The sequence below is a fragment of the Perna viridis genome, chromosome 4, assembly GCF_037379345.1.
Source record: "Perna viridis isolate PV_CMFRI_1.1 ecotype Kerala chromosome 4, ASM3737934v1, whole genome shotgun sequence".
Lineage (NCBI taxonomy): Eukaryota > Metazoa > Mollusca > Bivalvia > Mytilida > Mytilidae > Perna > Perna viridis.
In genome coordinates, this window is record NC_142448.1 from 39,895,317 (window position 1) to 39,912,880 (window position 17,564).

At 32.5% G+C, this 17,564-nt stretch overlaps 1 protein-coding gene across 3 annotated transcripts; it reads left to right on the forward strand.

Annotated features, from left to right (window-relative positions):
• Nucleotides 1–8,459: 8,459 nt before the first annotated feature.
• On the forward strand, nt 8,460–17,452 carry LOC148620046 (uncharacterized). Of its 3 annotated transcripts, XM_088580632.1 has the most exons (7): nt 8,470–8,787; nt 10,769–10,873; nt 11,255–11,424; nt 11,643–11,787; nt 12,488–12,930; nt 14,760–14,861; nt 15,231–15,318. In XM_088580632.1, the coding sequence occupies exons 1-5, from the start codon at nt 8,586–8,588 to the stop codon at nt 12,682–12,684; spliced, it is 819 nt and encodes a 272-aa protein (XP_088436758.1). In that variant the 5' UTR covers nt 8,470–8,585; the 3' UTR covers nt 12,685–12,930; nt 14,760–14,861; nt 15,231–15,318. The 3 variants fall into 3 exon arrangements, with proteins under 3 accessions (XP_088436759.1, XP_088436758.1, XP_088436760.1); XM_088580633.1 differs by lacking the exon at nt 10,769–10,873 and having other exon boundaries at nt 8,460–8,787; XM_088580634.1 differs by lacking the exons at nt 8,470–8,787; nt 10,769–10,873; nt 11,255–11,424; nt 11,643–11,787 and adding an exon at nt 16,910–17,452 and having other exon boundaries at nt 12,707–12,930.
• Nucleotides 17,453–17,564: the final 112 nt, after the last annotated feature.

Sequence of the window (17,564 nt, forward strand, 5' to 3'; positions counted from 1 at the left end):
TTCTTGGAAATTTCATATCTGGCCTAATTTGATTGCAACAGAAATAAATAATGTTTATGGACTTTCCAAATGTATGCATTGATTTTTTTAGGTATTTTAAAGATATCACCAAAAAGTATTTACTACATTACTATGGATATTATAGGTTGTGCAAATGTAAAGAATATTGGTGAAAATTCAACAAAACAAGTTATACTGGCCAATATTTCAACCACTGGCAATTCCGTTCCAATATAGATTGTTTACTGTTTCAGATAAAATAGAGAGGAACATCAAAATAAATTCCGTGAAATAAATGACTCTCAATTTACATTATAAGAGCAATCAAGGGAACCAATTATCTAGTGGAAATCAACAGAATCCTGGGAAAAGACAGGACATCTAAAACAGATAAACACAATTAAGAATATCAAGTAAAAATAAAACATACAAAGTAACAAAAGTAAATGAGCAACCAGGACTCCACTAAAAACTAGGAGCATGGACCAGGTGCCTCGATAGGATAGAAATCTTCTGCTTTTCTAGACACACCCGACGAGTTCAGGGTAGACAAAAAAGGGAAGGAAAACTATGACATGTTGAACAAATCAGTATTCATGATGCAGATGGATACACCGCAACGAGTTCATGAATTCTGTAGTGTTGACTTCAATCTTGTAGCAATATACCTCTGTTACTGAGGCCTAATTGTAAAAAAAGTCTTGCACGATACAAACAAATCTGTGTACTTACGGCAAGATCTGGCATAACGTATGAGTTGTGATATGAAAACTCCATATGCAGGTGCTGAAGAGATGTTGGCACACACGAAAAAAATTGACAATTCTGAATGTAAAGTCATCACGTTTGTTGTAAAGTTTGGTCAATAGTTTTTTATTGACTGAATAAACAGCAAATAATAATTGAACTGTTTATCATTATGGCTATATTCGAAGATTATCAAACAACAGAGAGTAATGTTAAGCATTATGTTTGCAGTGAGTAAATAATGTTGCAATATTTCTAAAAAAAAGACCGTTAAGTTAATGAAAAGGATGGTGCATGTACACGTACACGTTGGCGTAGCTGCTGTTCAAGTAAATACATTAAGGTCAGAAATATATCCAGATTAATTGAAATCATCAGAATCTTCATCGGAGAAATATATCTTGCAACTTTAGTGTCAGTGTCTGTAAGAATTAGACAGTGGGTGCAACACGAATTGAAAGTTAAATTGGATTATTAGCACCATCATAATTGCGGTCTTTATCACTTTGGTAAATTCAGTTGTGGCTAAAACCAAAACAAAACAATTTTATTTACATTATATTGAAAATATATGAGCTAATATAGTGATGCAGAGTTCACAAAATGGCATTTTGAGATAAAAAATAGTAACGTTCAGAAAAAGTCATTTTGTTAGGTTGTTGGGGTCTTGACATGCATTTTTGTTTTATTGTTCACTTTTTGCCTGATTTTTTACAAAAAAACTTACTTACACATACAAATTACTCAGCAAAGAATCTTGGTTAACACAATTGATAGTCAGCTCAATACGGACACATATTTTTTCATTGTGTACAATTGCCTAAACTTGAGTATGCTATCTGTAAAAATTACAGGAAAGATGTGCACGCAACTTAGAAAATCTTGATTCATCGGAGTATTGTTTCCACCTGATCTGAATGCGATAAGTACCATTGTGGAAAACGCTGACTTGTCGAAAAGTAATGCAAAGCATATTTGTACTGGACAACATTCTTAATATCATCATCATCAAAAAAATAAAAAAAATAAATAAATAAATAAATACAATTGTAGAAAGGTAATCTAGGGAACCAAGGTTATAGCGGTAATCAAAGAATGTAATCCAGGGACAAAGACCAGACATGGAAAACAGACATACACAACAAAGAACATAAAGTAAATGAAATCATACATACAAAGAAACAAAAGCAAATGAGCAACTCGGGCTCCACTAAAAACTGGGAACATTGACCAGGTGCACCGGTAGGTTAAGTGTCCTCTGCTTTCCTAGATTTATCAATGTTTTAAAGTAATGATTAAAAAAGTATCTTTACATTATCGGCATACTAAAGCACAATGCAACAAAAAAGATATGCAAACAAAATATCTTATATCTCTGTATAATATTACGAAATAGCTAAAATGGGCGGTTTCCCTTTTAAATTAAACAACGTCTTGAACAGCTGTAAAAACTGTTTTCTTTGTTAGAATGGAATTGTGAATTGCTGAAATACCCACCTAAGGCCTTTATGACGTCTTCTGTTGGATTGTCGCCAATGTACTTTACATGTGCACAACCTGCAGTATTTATAATAATGAACTGAATTCGTTTTTGGCAAATTTATATTCAATTCGAAAGGTTTCAATATGTTTCAATGCATACATGGAAAAAACAGTCATTTTAATCGGACTTATAAACGGAATGAAACCTTGTCGCTCGAGTGTTACTATGCTCAAACATTTTTAAGTCTGTAGACATTAATTATATCCGTTGGAATTAAACTATGTCATTTGAAAAATTTCCAAAAAAATTACGCCTTTCCATTTACTCTATGGCGCCGCTGTTCATGGTTGTGATATTTGATGAAAGAACGAACTGATCAAATAAAAGTCAAATGAAACCAAGGTTAATTATTAAAATATAAAACACGTTCGATATTTGCGCATGTTTTATAAACACTTATTAAAGAGAAATTATCATCAAATTCTATAACCTTCAAAATTTGCCAATACTGTGGCCTTTGTTGTGACTTCTTTATCACCAGAAATGGATGGAATATTACATGTATCGGTGTTAATTTCTGTCAACGCCGGACTCGTCACTTTAACTTTATGCTTATCTGCTGAACTTTCATATATGTCCTTTGTAAATGTAGAAAGGAAATTAGTTATGAACTCCTCTTTATAATTTTTTGTCCACAATATGTGTGTGTTTTTTTTGTTTTTTGTTTTTTGTTTTCTGTTTTATTCGATTGAGTTTATATTTTTGTTTTGTTGTTCAGTCAATTTCTCAGGCCATTTTATTATTTATCCGAACGACGAAATTTTATCCACAACTCCAAATACAGCTGAAACTGACAAAGTTTTCCCTGATTTGATCTCAGGTCTTCATATTATCCATATATCATCAACTCAGGGATCTATTTTCTTTAAAAACTAAAGAAACTTATCTTTTTTTTGTTTTGTCAGAGGATCAACAAGAAATTGTTGTTTATTAAAATGTATTAGTTATGATGCCCTTACTTACCTACAGACTATTCCAGGAAAAGAAAAGAATCTAAGATTTCAAATATAAAACACTGAAGTCTGTCGGTTGGAAATCTTTCTCGGTCGTATACATATTAAGTCCAACTGCTAGCAAATGAAGATTCTATATTCTATATATTCTATATATGAACTCGTGGATTGTTATAATGTATCCATCATCACCATAAAAACTGGTTTATTCAACGGGTCATAGTTTGCCTTTCCTCGTTTGTCTATCCCGGACTTGACTTTTTATGAGCAACTCTGCGGGTGTTTCTAGAAAAGCAGAGGACGCTTACCCTACCGGTGCATCTGGTCCATGCTCCCAGTTTTTAGTGGAGTCCGAGTTGCTCATTTACTTTTGTTACTTTGTATGTATGATTTTAGTTACTTTATGTTCTTTGTTGTTTGTGTCTGTTTTCCATATCTGGTCTTTGTCCCTGGATTACATTCTTTTGATTACCGCTATAACCTTGGTTCCCTTTGATTACTCTTTGTGCGTATATCATTTTTTGCGTAACATATAATTAATGTAAACTTTTTCAATTATCATTTTTTTGTTTTACCTGCAATAATGTTCCTTCAGACTACTTGGTTTACAGTGTTGGTTCTTTTTATATGTGATCACTGTTCAACGGGTTAGTTAATTTCTGTATGGATCTGTATAATAATGAAGTATCGTACAATCGTTTTATTCTTTACTAAGTTCATAATGGCATGTATGTATACTCGGCGTTACATCAATAAGATTCCGTTAAATTTTGAATTAAATTTTGACTTTATTGACACCTACCGTCGTTTAAATTGTCTTAAATGACTTGCTCATTCGTTTGGCTTCTTGATTCCAATATTTGTATTGTCAAAAGTCGGTCATGTTAACAGGGATCGGGTTGCTAGGAGATGTTGTTTACGTTTAGATGGTTTGTCCAAAAACCGATGAATCGATAATGTATTTCGGCGTCAGTTCGAATATCTCAGATTTTTCAACGTACAAAGCCGAGAAGTTGATGAAGCGGACGTTTTTTGAGAACAAGGTAGAAGTGTGTAAAAATGGTAAAAAGTAGGAGAAAATTCGAGGTAGAGAATCTAAAAAAGTAATACAACATTCCCACAACGACAATTAGTCAAAGACGGCCACAATGACACTAAATGATTATGTATTACATTTTCAAAGATTAGTTAATTAAACATGCATAAATCCTCATGGACTAAAGATAACAGAAAAGTGTGGTTATATTTTACTATAACATGTACTTGTAGATCATGTGGAGTCAAACATTTGTCTATTTTGGTTTTGAGTGCTGAAGAAAAACTTATGCTATTTTTAGTTAGTGAATTAATTAGACCATTTTCTTTTGTTTAATCTGTCATATGTTCCTAATGGAAAACTATTTACTTTTATATTATTTAAATCTCGAATTAAGGAAGAAAACAGTTGAAAAGTGTCCAATATTTATCTTGGTATATGTAAGAATGTATTGTTAACAAAGCGGGTGGAATTTTGTGTGATTTTTTGGGAAGTATTAAGTTCATCGCTTCAAGCTTTAAAATAATCGCCCTTTTAAAGTAACTTATAACATGAGTACACTATGACTGTTTTCTACTTTTAAACAAACAAAATTCTAACAAATAAGAAACTATCAGTCGTACTGACATGTGTCATGCAGTAATTAATTTCATATATTTCTTTTCACAGTGCCTATGTGCGTAGTAATAATATAACATGTCGTGATCCGTGTTTCAATACAAAAAGTAGTTTGATTAAGGGAAGAATGCACGTAGAACATAAGCCTGTAAATATGTTCCATATCATCCAAAACTTTTAGGTAAATACTGTGCACTCTTTACGACATATTGTTCATGATGCTGAATGACCATTGATTGTATTATAGTTTACATATCTATTCTGTCATATTTATGAAATAAATGAAATTCATACATTAAAATGTATATGTACGTAAATTGGCATAAAAATTGCCCCCCCCCCATTATTACCGACTTTGATACCATGGAGTCATTGAATGAAAAACATATATATTGTAAACATCAATAGGCAGAAATGGTATATTGTTTGTATATCAATTGTTTCAATATAATGCATGCATAATTATCTAAAAGAGTAATCAAGGGAACCAAGATTTGCATGTTAACCACCAGAATATAATACAAGTACAAATACTTGACAGGAATGAGATATACACAACAAAGAAGATGATATAACAAAACAAATTCCTACTTGATAATAAAGAAATGAGCAACTCGGACTCCACTGGGAGCATGGACCAGGTGCACCGGTAGAGGAAGCGTCGTCTTTTTTTTTCTTGAAACTCCCGCCGGGTTGGTCACGAAGTGTCATGTTCTGGATGGACGAAAGAGGAAAGGAAAGCTATGAAACGTTGAACAAATCCGTTTTCACAGTGGAGATGAAATCACCAACACGTTCCACGAATTCATGATGATGACAATTACACTTTGTAGTCTTTGACTTTAAGCTTGCCGCAACATATCTCTAATTCAGAAGCCTAATTGTAAGATATCTAGCACGGTACAAAAAGTTCAGTTTCATCAATCTCGGGGAAAATGTATGAGTTATGATACATGTATGAATACTCCATACGCAGATACCGATGGGATGTTTCCACAGATACAAAATGACAATTTTGAATGAGTAGTCATCGCGATTGCTATAGTAGTTTGGTCATGAGTTTTCCATCCCCATTTATTTCTTACAGTAACTTATATATTGCCGACTTCAAAGTGTCTGTAGTGTCCTTTATTCTCAAGTACTTAATGGAAGATGCACGGTATTAACCCCAAATAACTAGAATTGATTAAAGACAACACGTCATCTAACTGACAGAAACTGACATGAAAGGATCCGGCTAAACAACATTTTTGGATGAGATCCGCTACAAACTTAGCGTAAAGAATTGGTCAGCGAGTTAACGTTAAGTTCATATTTTTCAATGCCAAAGTACTAAAAGTACAATTGTTAAGTTGTACTGGGAACCTGGCAAGACTTACAAAATACACAAACGTAAACACGTATTAAACACGTTTAAGTCAGGATAATCAATGTTGTAAACTTACAGTAGTGCTGAGATTGAAAAGATTAAAAGTAAAATTATTATTAGATACTCGATTACATTTAAAACAAATGCACTTAGTACGTGAGAATTTTCATGCAGTCATCAGCAATACTGACTAAAAACGGAAGTGCATTCAGTTGTTTAAAGTACTTTGTGATATGACTAGAAATGCATACTTCCTGTATATTGCATTATAGTTTAGGTTTTGCAAAATAAAATATCGTCTGGTTTAAATAACCACGTGTTAAAAATTGTTTGCTAAAGTACGGAAGTCTCTTAAAAACTAAGCGTTTTCCTAATGTAAAAATATATAAAAGACGTAATACTTTGGAGAGTTACAGAATGTGAACAATATTTCATAATTACCGGCACTGGGCACATATGCTTGTTTCCACTGTAAGCTGTCAGTTGGAATCGAATTAGGTTTTCCAGTAAGAACGGTTGACAAGTGAGAAGCTTGCATTAAGTCGTGTGGTATTTAACATAATTTCAAATCAGATCGACTTAAATCGGAGACTGTCAGCTTATCAGCGTTTAATATTTCTCATTTTCACACAAATCACAAAAAATTAAACAAAACGAAAAAAAGCAGAACAAAAACAAAACACTAAGAAAACCCAAAAAAGAAAGAGAAAAAAAAACAAAAACGAAAAAAAAAAAAAAAAAAAAAAAAAGAAAGCAAATGAGCAAAACGGGGGAGGGGGAGGGGGTAAAATAAATGGCCTCTGCATTTCAAGAAAAACCCGCCGATTTGCCCATAAAAATTCACGTCCGAGGTGGACAAACGAGAAACGGAAACTATGGTACGTTGCACAAATCAGTTTTCATGGTGCAGATTGATATATGTACACCATAACGATCCACGAGTTCATGATCACGACCATTAAACTTCTGTAATGATGACTTCAATGTTGTAGCAACATAGCCCTGTTCCAGAAGCATATTTGTTAGGATTCTAGCGCGATACACAAAGTCTGCCTAGTTTCGACATGCTCTTGCATAACGTATAAATTTTGATATGAACACTCCATATGCAGATGCTGAGAGGATGTTGCTACAGATGAAAGGAAAATTGACAAATCTGAATGAAGAGTCATAACGTTTGTCGTAAAGTTTGGTCAAAAGTTTTCCTTTATCATCGTTTTCTAAGAGGAGGTCAAGATGTGAGACTGACAGTGTCTGTAGTATCGTTTATCTTAATTTCTTTTGGGTAAACGCGATGTATCAAATCCCCGGAATTAGGATTTTTTGAAGATAATACATCATCTATATAACGGAAACGGATTTAGCTTAACGATACCTCCCCCCCCCAAAAAAAAGAAAATAAATACCAAAAAAAAAAAAAAAAAAAAAAAAAAAAAAAAGGCTGGTAGAAAAATAATAACTGTAGTTGATGATAATCCTTAGTAAAGCAAGATGTGTTAAATTGTGGTTCAGATGCTCTTATTCAATTGGGCAAAACTTTTTATGTAATTCCTTTGCTCTATTATATTCAATAACAGCTTTCCATACAGAAAATATTGTTCAGCAAAACGCCTGATACTCTTTGTTAAGGTGTAAAACATCCTATGACGTATTCTGTAGAAAATTTCCCATCCGCGTTGTAGCTTTGGTTAACTGTTGATGTGATGACGATATGATAATAATTTGTACGAAACCCAATACTCAGCTGTAATATAGGAACGACATTGTTAATTAGATATTTAACTTTGGTTTTCTCTTTGTTGATAGCATGTACCACTGCCTTTTGTTAAAAAAAACAGTCATTCTTGAAATCTGTTATTGAACATATATTTTTGCCCAATGCTAGAATAAAGCACACCGAATTATGATGTGAAATTGATTTCCCCAGAAAAAAGTTCAATTGACAAATATTCATTGTTGTGTCCTCAGTGTGGTTTTGTTCTCATTTTGCATTTTAGCAAAAATCCATGTAACCTGTTTAATTCTAAACACTCTCAACAATAAAGTAACAAAACAACTGACACTTGATTAATCAAAATTCAATACTAATATCTGTAGGAAATAGCTCTTACGTGTGTAGTCTTTGTTCTCATCATTACTAAACAATTCATATAGCGCCAATAGACTATTGCTTAAAGTGTTCCTCCGACCTTGCAACATTTCCTGCTAATATCAAATATTACATAATGTTTACCAAAACACTATGCCATTACGCTCCTCTCTTGGAATCTTACAACTTCCTGAACTACAAGCACACGTGATTTTTTTGGGAAATTAAACATGTTCTTTAAGCACAAGTGGCATATTGTTTACTTTCTTCCAATGTTCACAGAAGCTATTTATCGCAGCTCGACAGATAAACAAGGATTAATTGTGACGAGTACGTCGTCGTTGGTGACACACGGGAATGTTTTGCAACATATACAAAGTGATGAACAAATAACTGACAAGGCAACGATAAAAAACTGGACTTCATTTGAAGGTAAAACATCAAATTTATACTCAATGTTTGCCTTTGTCTTTTAACACAAACCCATGATCCTTGCTATCCTTATTACTAAAAATGACAACAAGGAAATAAATACAAACAAGTAAACAATTTAAATTAAAAGAAAAAAAGTTGACTTGAGATGATATTATATAGTGTTTTTACTACATTTTGCAATTGAAAATATGACAAGAAACGAATACAGAATACAGAACAGGCGTTTTAGAAATAAAGTTTGAATATCGACAAAAACATAAATAATACGAAATCACAGAGGCGCCAGCATTTGGGGAAGTTCATATATGTCAAAAACAGGGATCCTAAAGATACTGAAAAATATTAGCAATTCTCTGCTCTAATAGACCTAAACTCCGAAATCAATTAAATATTTTGAAAAAAATATTTTCGAGTCTTTATTCTGCTTGTTTTTTTGTTTTGTTTTGTTTTTTTTTTTTAAAATAAAACTGTTTTAGAATACAAAATGTACATGCATTTGATATGATTTATGTTTAGATATAAACTTAGATCTTTACTTTACAGTTCAATATATGTATACCAGACTTCTTACCATAAAACTTCTAGAACAGGTTTATTTTGCTTCAATATTTAAGTCATCACTACCAAAGTTTTATGGTCGTCATCATGAACTTTTGGATCGTTACGGTGTATCCATCTGCACCATGAAAACTGATCGTTCAACGTGTCATTGTTTCCCTTTCCTCTTTCCTCTTTTGTATAACCCGGACTTGACTTTTTATGAGAAACTTGGCGGGTGTTTAAGGAAAAGAAAATTTGGTTACCCTGTCCATGCTCCCTGTTTTTATTGCAGTCCGAGTTGCTCATTCACTTTGATTTTTGTTTGTATGTATTAGTTCAGTTATTTTAAGGTCTTTGTTGTATTGTCTGTTTTCCATGTCTAGTCTGTGTTCTAGGATTACATTCTTTTGATTTTCGCTAGAACTTGTTCCCTTGGTTACTCTTACCATAAGATATATATATTACCCTTTGAAATCTAAATCCATTGAGTCCCTGCCCGATCTTACAATTGGACAGTACAAAACTCACACGACTTTTTCATAGTTATAATAGTATGAAACTCTCGTTATAAACCTGGTTTTCATAATACTGTATATCAAAACAAAAAGAGAGTACCCAAAGCAAACAGTGCGCTCAATTTTGCAGACGAAGTTCAACAAAATGTTTCACAATGTTCAGAAGGAACTGAAGAAAAAGAAAAGTCAAACGTGTTTCCCTTAATTGAATGACATTTGATTGAAATCTTTCAATATATAAAAAAGGTATCTCACTCTACTTTATGCCCTTAAAAGACAAACGAATAGGGTAAATTATTATGAACTATATGATTTTTTTTTGTAAAATATGAATCACGCGAGATACAGCAGTTATACGAAATCTTTGACAGTGAAAAAAGAACTAATGTTTTCCGTGGCAACTAGAAGATAAGATAAAAGCTGTGCGGAGATAATGATGTAAATGTTTTGAATACAATTAATCTGGACTGATGATAAGGCCTGGGCTAATTTTAGAAACTCAAATGATAAAAATTGAAAATGAACAAAAAAAGTTTATCAATAGATCAGTTATAAACAGTTATATACATGTAGCAAGTTTTTTTTGTGTTCAAGTTTTGATCGATCATATGTACATTAAAATGAAAATTGATAAATCAATAAAGGTAACAACAGGAGATCGCTCTTTATGTTTGTTGGTCGCGTGTTTTCCTGTTTGATACGACATAGTGACTTTGTAGACATAATATATGTTTAAGTATCATAGGAACGTTTTGTCTTGGCAAAATATTTCCTCCATATTTAAAAAAAACACACATAGGTAGATTAATTTCCTTGTTGATTAATTTTAAGTACAGCTTAAATATGCATGCGTTTTGAATTTATTTCCCAAGTATAGTTTGTATAACATCTACTATCTTTCCAACTTTAAACATGTACTGTAGGAGAAAAAAGCGAAACTTCAACTGTAAAACAAGAATTTAAAGTCAAAACGTCAAATGAGAAATACAAAGAATATAGAAATACAACAAAATGGACTTCACCTAAAGGTAAAATCAAACTAAGTGGTGCAATACGTGACATTTTCTCTACATTTTATTTCGATATTTTTTCGTGCTGTGATATGTTATGCAAAAACAAATGGTCATGAATATTCAATCATAATTTGTAGAACTGAAATACGCGCAAAAGTATATTGATCACAGAAGCAGTGAACAATAATATTCTGGTAAACAGTACATAAGTTACGATTTAGTATATTTGAAAATTTATTTTAAAGTTAAGGTCAGCATTTGGAAACAGGTTCCAACTTTTCATAAAACCTATTAAATGTAGTGAGTGCTACTTTACGTATGCTTTTACATTCTGAAGATTCTGTTTATTATCGAGATTATTAAATATAATTGTCATTAATAAATGTAAAATTACAGGTTGTTTCGCAGTAGAGAAACTTGACAAACATTCAACCCATACACATGTGCAAAAGGTTTTCAAAGAGAGTTTTAACAAGTCACGATTCTCTTTCAAAATAGAGAATACTCTATATAGCTGTTCAATACGATGTTTTAATTACATGGAATGTGAATTTTTTGCCTATTTCGTAAGTTAAAGTTTACCCTTTTTTCTTTGCAAAATATATTTGCAAGCTAAATAGTTATGCTATTAATCTTATTGCATAAATTTAAAGGCAATTTGTGTCAATGCAAGTGTTATGCGACAAAATATTAGTTTAGAATATTTTTGTTTCAGTTAAATACATGTTGTTTCACACTCTTTTAATTCATGTTCAAATTTTAATTATTTTTTTTATTTCAATAGAAGACAGTTTGCCAGTGCATAGAAAATCAACTTGAAACTGCTCTCATTGTTAACATTGAACTTACGAAGAATTACTGTAAAGATAATACATCATGTATCTATTGTTCAGATGGAAAAGGTGTACCTATTTATGAGACAGAAGAAGGTAAGCATGCATTCAAGTTATGAAATAAAAAATCAGCGGCGTAGTTCATGTTAATGTTGATTATTGTATATATATATGTGTTGAAACCGAGAGGTATCGTTTCATAGCAAAGTCATGCACTTATTTAGAACTGAAATTATATGATCATTTGTTAAATCGTTTTTTTTTCAAGTTTTGTTTATCGATTTAACACTCCATGCATTTAAAAATTCAATTAGCATTTGTTAAATTGTTTTTTGTTTTTAAAACAATTTCTGGAACGATTGCGAATTTAAAACTGAACAAAAGCACATTGATTGCAAAACGAAACGACTTGATCATTTTTCTTTGATTGTGATAATTGTTTCCTTTCAATCTTAATATCGAGCATCGCTAACGATAAACTTGAAGATATATCAGACAGGCCAGCAGAGATGAGTCAGGAAAGTGAAAGTAGCCTTTATATTGGTTCACAATAAAAATGTGCAATTCAAAAACGAACACAAAAAATATAAAAAAAAAAGAATTATTTATAGTATATGGATCCGATAGCATGAATTATTTAAAAAGAATTGGAAAACAGTTTACCTATCCTATCTCACCCTTTTCAGTTATCACACCTTTTTCAATGATTTTACAAATGCAAGGACAATGCAGAAGTGCAATGCTCAGTTGTAGATTGTGTCCAACTCATACTAATTAGTTCATACTCTTGTTTTAGTTACCCTATTGAGAAAGAGTGATGATCTTCCCCAAAACAGCATTTTTCCAGATCGTTGCATTATTGAATCAAAACTAATGCCACTGAAGAATCGTCCGAAAGAAAGATGCTTACAGTTATTACAAAAAGTTCCATGTGATTTTAAAAGGATAATATTTCAGATAAGTAACTTAGTATACCAAATTGTTAGCTCTTAGGTAATAAAAAGGTTTTATTATCAACGTTTGAATTTTTTACTTATTGAAGCGCAAGTAGTTTAAACATAATCATCTAAAAACACCTGGTAATAACAAATTTTACAAGAAACAAAAACGATTATATGTATTTTTTGTTGTTGATATTTTAACAAGAATCAATAGGATTAATTGAGTGGGTGTGTGAATCTCAAGATGGCCACATGTCACCTCAGGGAGGTTTTAGAGTACATAACCACACAGATGCAGGTAAGACTTTTTCTCATAAACGCTGATAAAACACCCATTTCTTTGGTATTATTGGGGTCCCTTAAATCAAATTTAAGCTTTAATCAACAATAAATGGTATTGTTTCTCTGACTAATAACGAGCATCGCATGCAAGGCTAACTATATACGTCCAGCAAACCAGAATAGGTACAGTCCTAGAACCGATCCACGCAACAATTTGACGGATTGACAACCGATGAACGGTGACCGATCTGATCGCATGTTTGTTATGTTAAATGACGTAAGAACTGTTTTAAATAAAATAAATGTAAAATAAAAGTATCAATTGATGTCTAAATTTATTGCATTAAATAAATATGTGGAAAATTTACAAAGAAAAAAAAACCCCAAAAAACCGTAAAATACATTGACCACTATGTGGTCATCTGATGCGATCACCAATTGAACGGTCTGACGGATCGATGACTGACGGGAAACTGATCGGTTATCGATGTCCGATCCCATTTTGTGCTGCAATTTGTGCTGCACGGATCGGTTCAGGTACTGTCTCAGAATGGTCTGCTGAAATGTTTCAGGGGGGTCAATTCAAAGTGAAAGTAACCTTTTTATTGATTTAAAACACAAAAATGTAGTTCATAATCAATGAAAAAAAACATACAAACAAACAAACAAAACAAAACAAAACAAAAAAGAAATATTTACAGTATCTTGCTCCAGTACGCTTATTTAATTTTTTTTATAAATGGACAGCCGTTTATCTACCCTATCTCGCTTCTTTTACTTATTTTGTGAATGATTTAATTAACGTTAGGAAAGTGAATAAGCACTATGCTGGATTTTAGGCCCTCTGAAAATAGCAAACTTATTGTATACAGACACTAATAATTTACCTTCATTTTTAACTCCAAAAGTTTACTTTAACATGCCCTCATATAAAAAACTACACAGCTGCACATGTTAACCATATGAATTGAGCATGATCTGATATAGATATGTGGCATATTTGGCTCTTATATAATATGCTGCATCCAAAATCATTTAAAAAAATCTCGGAATTTTTACTCGTAAAATAATTATTCCTATTAAACAAAATACGTTTGTGATATAAATGCCAACTACTTGGATCAGTGAAGTTGATAATTGATATATTTGTATTACATGTTTTGTTATTTATTGCAATGCAATCAAATATACGATTCATGCAAAAATAGTGTAATGCTGTCCCCCTGACCTGGTTTTTTTACGTGCTTTTAAGAGTAATCAAGGGAACAAAGATTCTAGTGAAAATCAAAAGAATGTAATCCAAGGACTAGACATGAAAAAAGATAAACACATAACAAAGACCCTAAAATAACCAAAATAATACAAACGAAGTAACACAAGTAAGTGAGCAACTCAGTCACACTAAAACCAGGGAGCATGAACTATGTGTACCCTTTCGGGAAGCATCCTCTGCTATTCTAAAAACACCTGCCGAGTTGCCCATAAAAAGTCAAGTCCAGGGTAGACGAAAGAAGTACACTGGGCTAATGCCCTCTCAGATATGATGGAATAACAGGGCAAGGGGAAAGTTTTTTTCGAGAGGTTCTAAAAACACGTTGAAGACATTTCAGCCATTTTACATTGCCTTAGGTACTCTTTTAAACTTAGAGCATTCATGAATACATTCTCTTTTTCAACATTCTTTTGTTAAACATGTTAACAATTCATGGTACCGTTACATACTTAGTTAAAAGGGTATGGTTTGTTAGGTGAGGTTTTCAGGCTCTTCGAGGGCCTCTAGTTTAATAACAAAATGTGCTTTATGATGATTGATATATAGATAATTCTATCTTTATATTTTACCAGATGGAAAAATCCCAAAAGCATTCGACAACACAATTAATACAGCAACCTCAGTACTTGACTATACGAACAAACAACAAAATATTACCATCGCAAAAAACGCAGGTGAATGTTTATCTAGTTTGATTAAGTATGCTGAAATCTCTTGTTTTACACATCTCAATGCATACATATTAAAATGGTATTGTTAGAACTCGAGTACATTCATGTAGATGAAAATGATATTTTAAATTGCAGAACTAACATATCAAATCATTTCATGCATATTTTTACAGTTTATTTATGTCATAATTGGTTAAAATATCAATAAGAAAGGATTTTGAAAATACATACAGGTAAATACGTTTATCGACAAAACACACACAAGCACGCCACGAATTTACTTTGCCTTGCATTTTCACTCAATACATATTGCAAATTGTTTCACTTATTTAATATAAACTCATGCTATATTTTTTGTGATATTTTTGATAGATAACGTCAACGGAGTCTACGTATACAATGCAGTGATACTGGTTCTTATAGTACTTTTTCTAGCAATAGTAATTATATTGTATGCAAGGTAATAAGGACAGTAGAAAACCATTGTGCTTTAATTCCCGAACCTTTTTATAGAACGATGAGCCACTTGGGAAATATTTTATTACATGTTGTGGAAAAAAATATTTTTATCACAAACGAATTATTTCAATAGAAGTGTCATCATAGCATTTCTATAGGTGATGCAGAGTTGAATGAATAATTCGTTTCCAACGACAAAACCCTTTGAATGTTCAAAACACCATACAATTTGCATAGTTGATGCAGAATTAAATATATAATTTGGTTATATAAATATTTTCACATTCTGGTGAAAAAAGTCAGGTAGTGGTCTTCAATGATTTAAAAGAGTTCTTAAGGTAACACAAATTCTTGCGGAAATCGAAACAATGTAATCCAGCGACAAAAGAAAACAGACATGGAAAACAAACACACACGATAAACAACATAGAATAACCAAAAATAAAAAAAAATGATAAACGTAAATGAGTAAACTCGGACTTCACTAAAAACTCGTTCCCCGTGCAGGTCCGGGTGTTAAAAAAATAGGCCTGCAGCAGCGCTAAGCTTGTCGTAAAAGGCGACTAAATAGTGCTCAGAACTTTAGTCGGGGGCTAGGACGCTCTGCCCACGGAGCAACTGGGACGTGTGCCCCAGGTGGTAGAATGGGGTACCCCTGGCGTGTTACATGCTTGGGTTGTCAGGCTATAATACGGAAAACCTGACCGGAAACCATAGTGGTGCCCCTTGTGGGGAAACATGCCACGTTCCTCGCACGTTAAAGAACCCTACTGTGGTATTCTCCCGGAGTAGGGAGATTGCCCGACCCTACCCACCTCTCCCTATTTCCAGTGGCAATCAAAATTTGTCGACCCTATTGTCCTTGTGTCCCATCCCTTTTTCATTTCGTCATCATTTCATGTTCATTTTATCATCAATTTCATGTTCATCGTCTGAATATAGCTGAAATGTTGCTGCTCGGACGTTAAACCCCAACACACTGTTTTAGTAATGAATTTGATCTTGAAGCAACACAATCCTGTTCCAGAAGCTTAATTATAAGACGTCTGCTTTGAGTCGGATATGAAAACGGATGTTGCCACAGATTGGGGTATTTCATTGTGTTGGAGCAGTGGTTTTTCACTTTTTTTCGTTTTTTTTCACATTTGTGGGATTTCTACATACATGTTCCCAATAGAGTAATTTTGGAAACAGTCTAGACATACATAGGCATTATTGGTTGGTTTTGATTCAGATATGACTAATCTATATGTTACATTATAACTGATTATTGGCGTCATAAATACATATCAGCCAAAATCGTATTTCCAATACAATGTTTACTTTGGGGATTCATGTTTAAGTGGAATTGTGTGGGTTGGTGGGTTGTTTCTTTAATTTTGTTGTTGTTGCTTGTATTTCTGTTATTGTCTTTTTTTAATATCGTTCATTTATTAACGAGCTTTAGATGTCATTTTAAACATGAAATGTCGCTATTTAAAATTCGTACAAATCATGGTTATTGAAATAAAAAATGATAAGATCTTAAAAAATTATCTATGTATTCTACAGGTGTTTAGACACATATCAGAAACTATGATATTCATTTTCAGAAAGAAGAGAAGTGTTCAGACACAAGCAGAAATTTAAGACAGAACTTTTTTTCCCAAGAACACAACAAACAAGACAAATCTGGAAAATCGATCTACGAACAGATTTATAGTTTTAATATTTTGAAATATCTCAAAACTGCTTATGAAATCTCTGATTCTACGTCATCTTAAATCAAATTTTGAAATTAAATTTGAAAAAAAACTCTCTCATTGAGCGTAAGTAGGGACAAAGTTAACGTGTTATATTAGGTTTTCAATTTTCATTTTTGTTTGAACATGTGAGAGAACCCTTTTGGCAAATTCATATGGACATTGACTGTGACAGATTACATAATCACAGACCAGTGCACAAAGAACTTTCGTACACGATCGGATATCTTATCATATGCTTTTCGGATCAACTGAAAGTGCTTGATATCAATCCTTATTGATAACCCACTACAACATCTGATTATTTCCGTTGTTTTTGTGATTCAAAAACATCGACATTACATTGTTATCAACTTTGTACATTGTACATTTTTACTTGACATTATTTGATATGTTTGCTAAAATGTAATACTGGTAGTCGTTTTTAATATTATTCTTTAGTAGTTATTTTAATGTACATTGATCTTTATGCCAACCTCCTTCAACTGACCAAAGGCGTACAAAA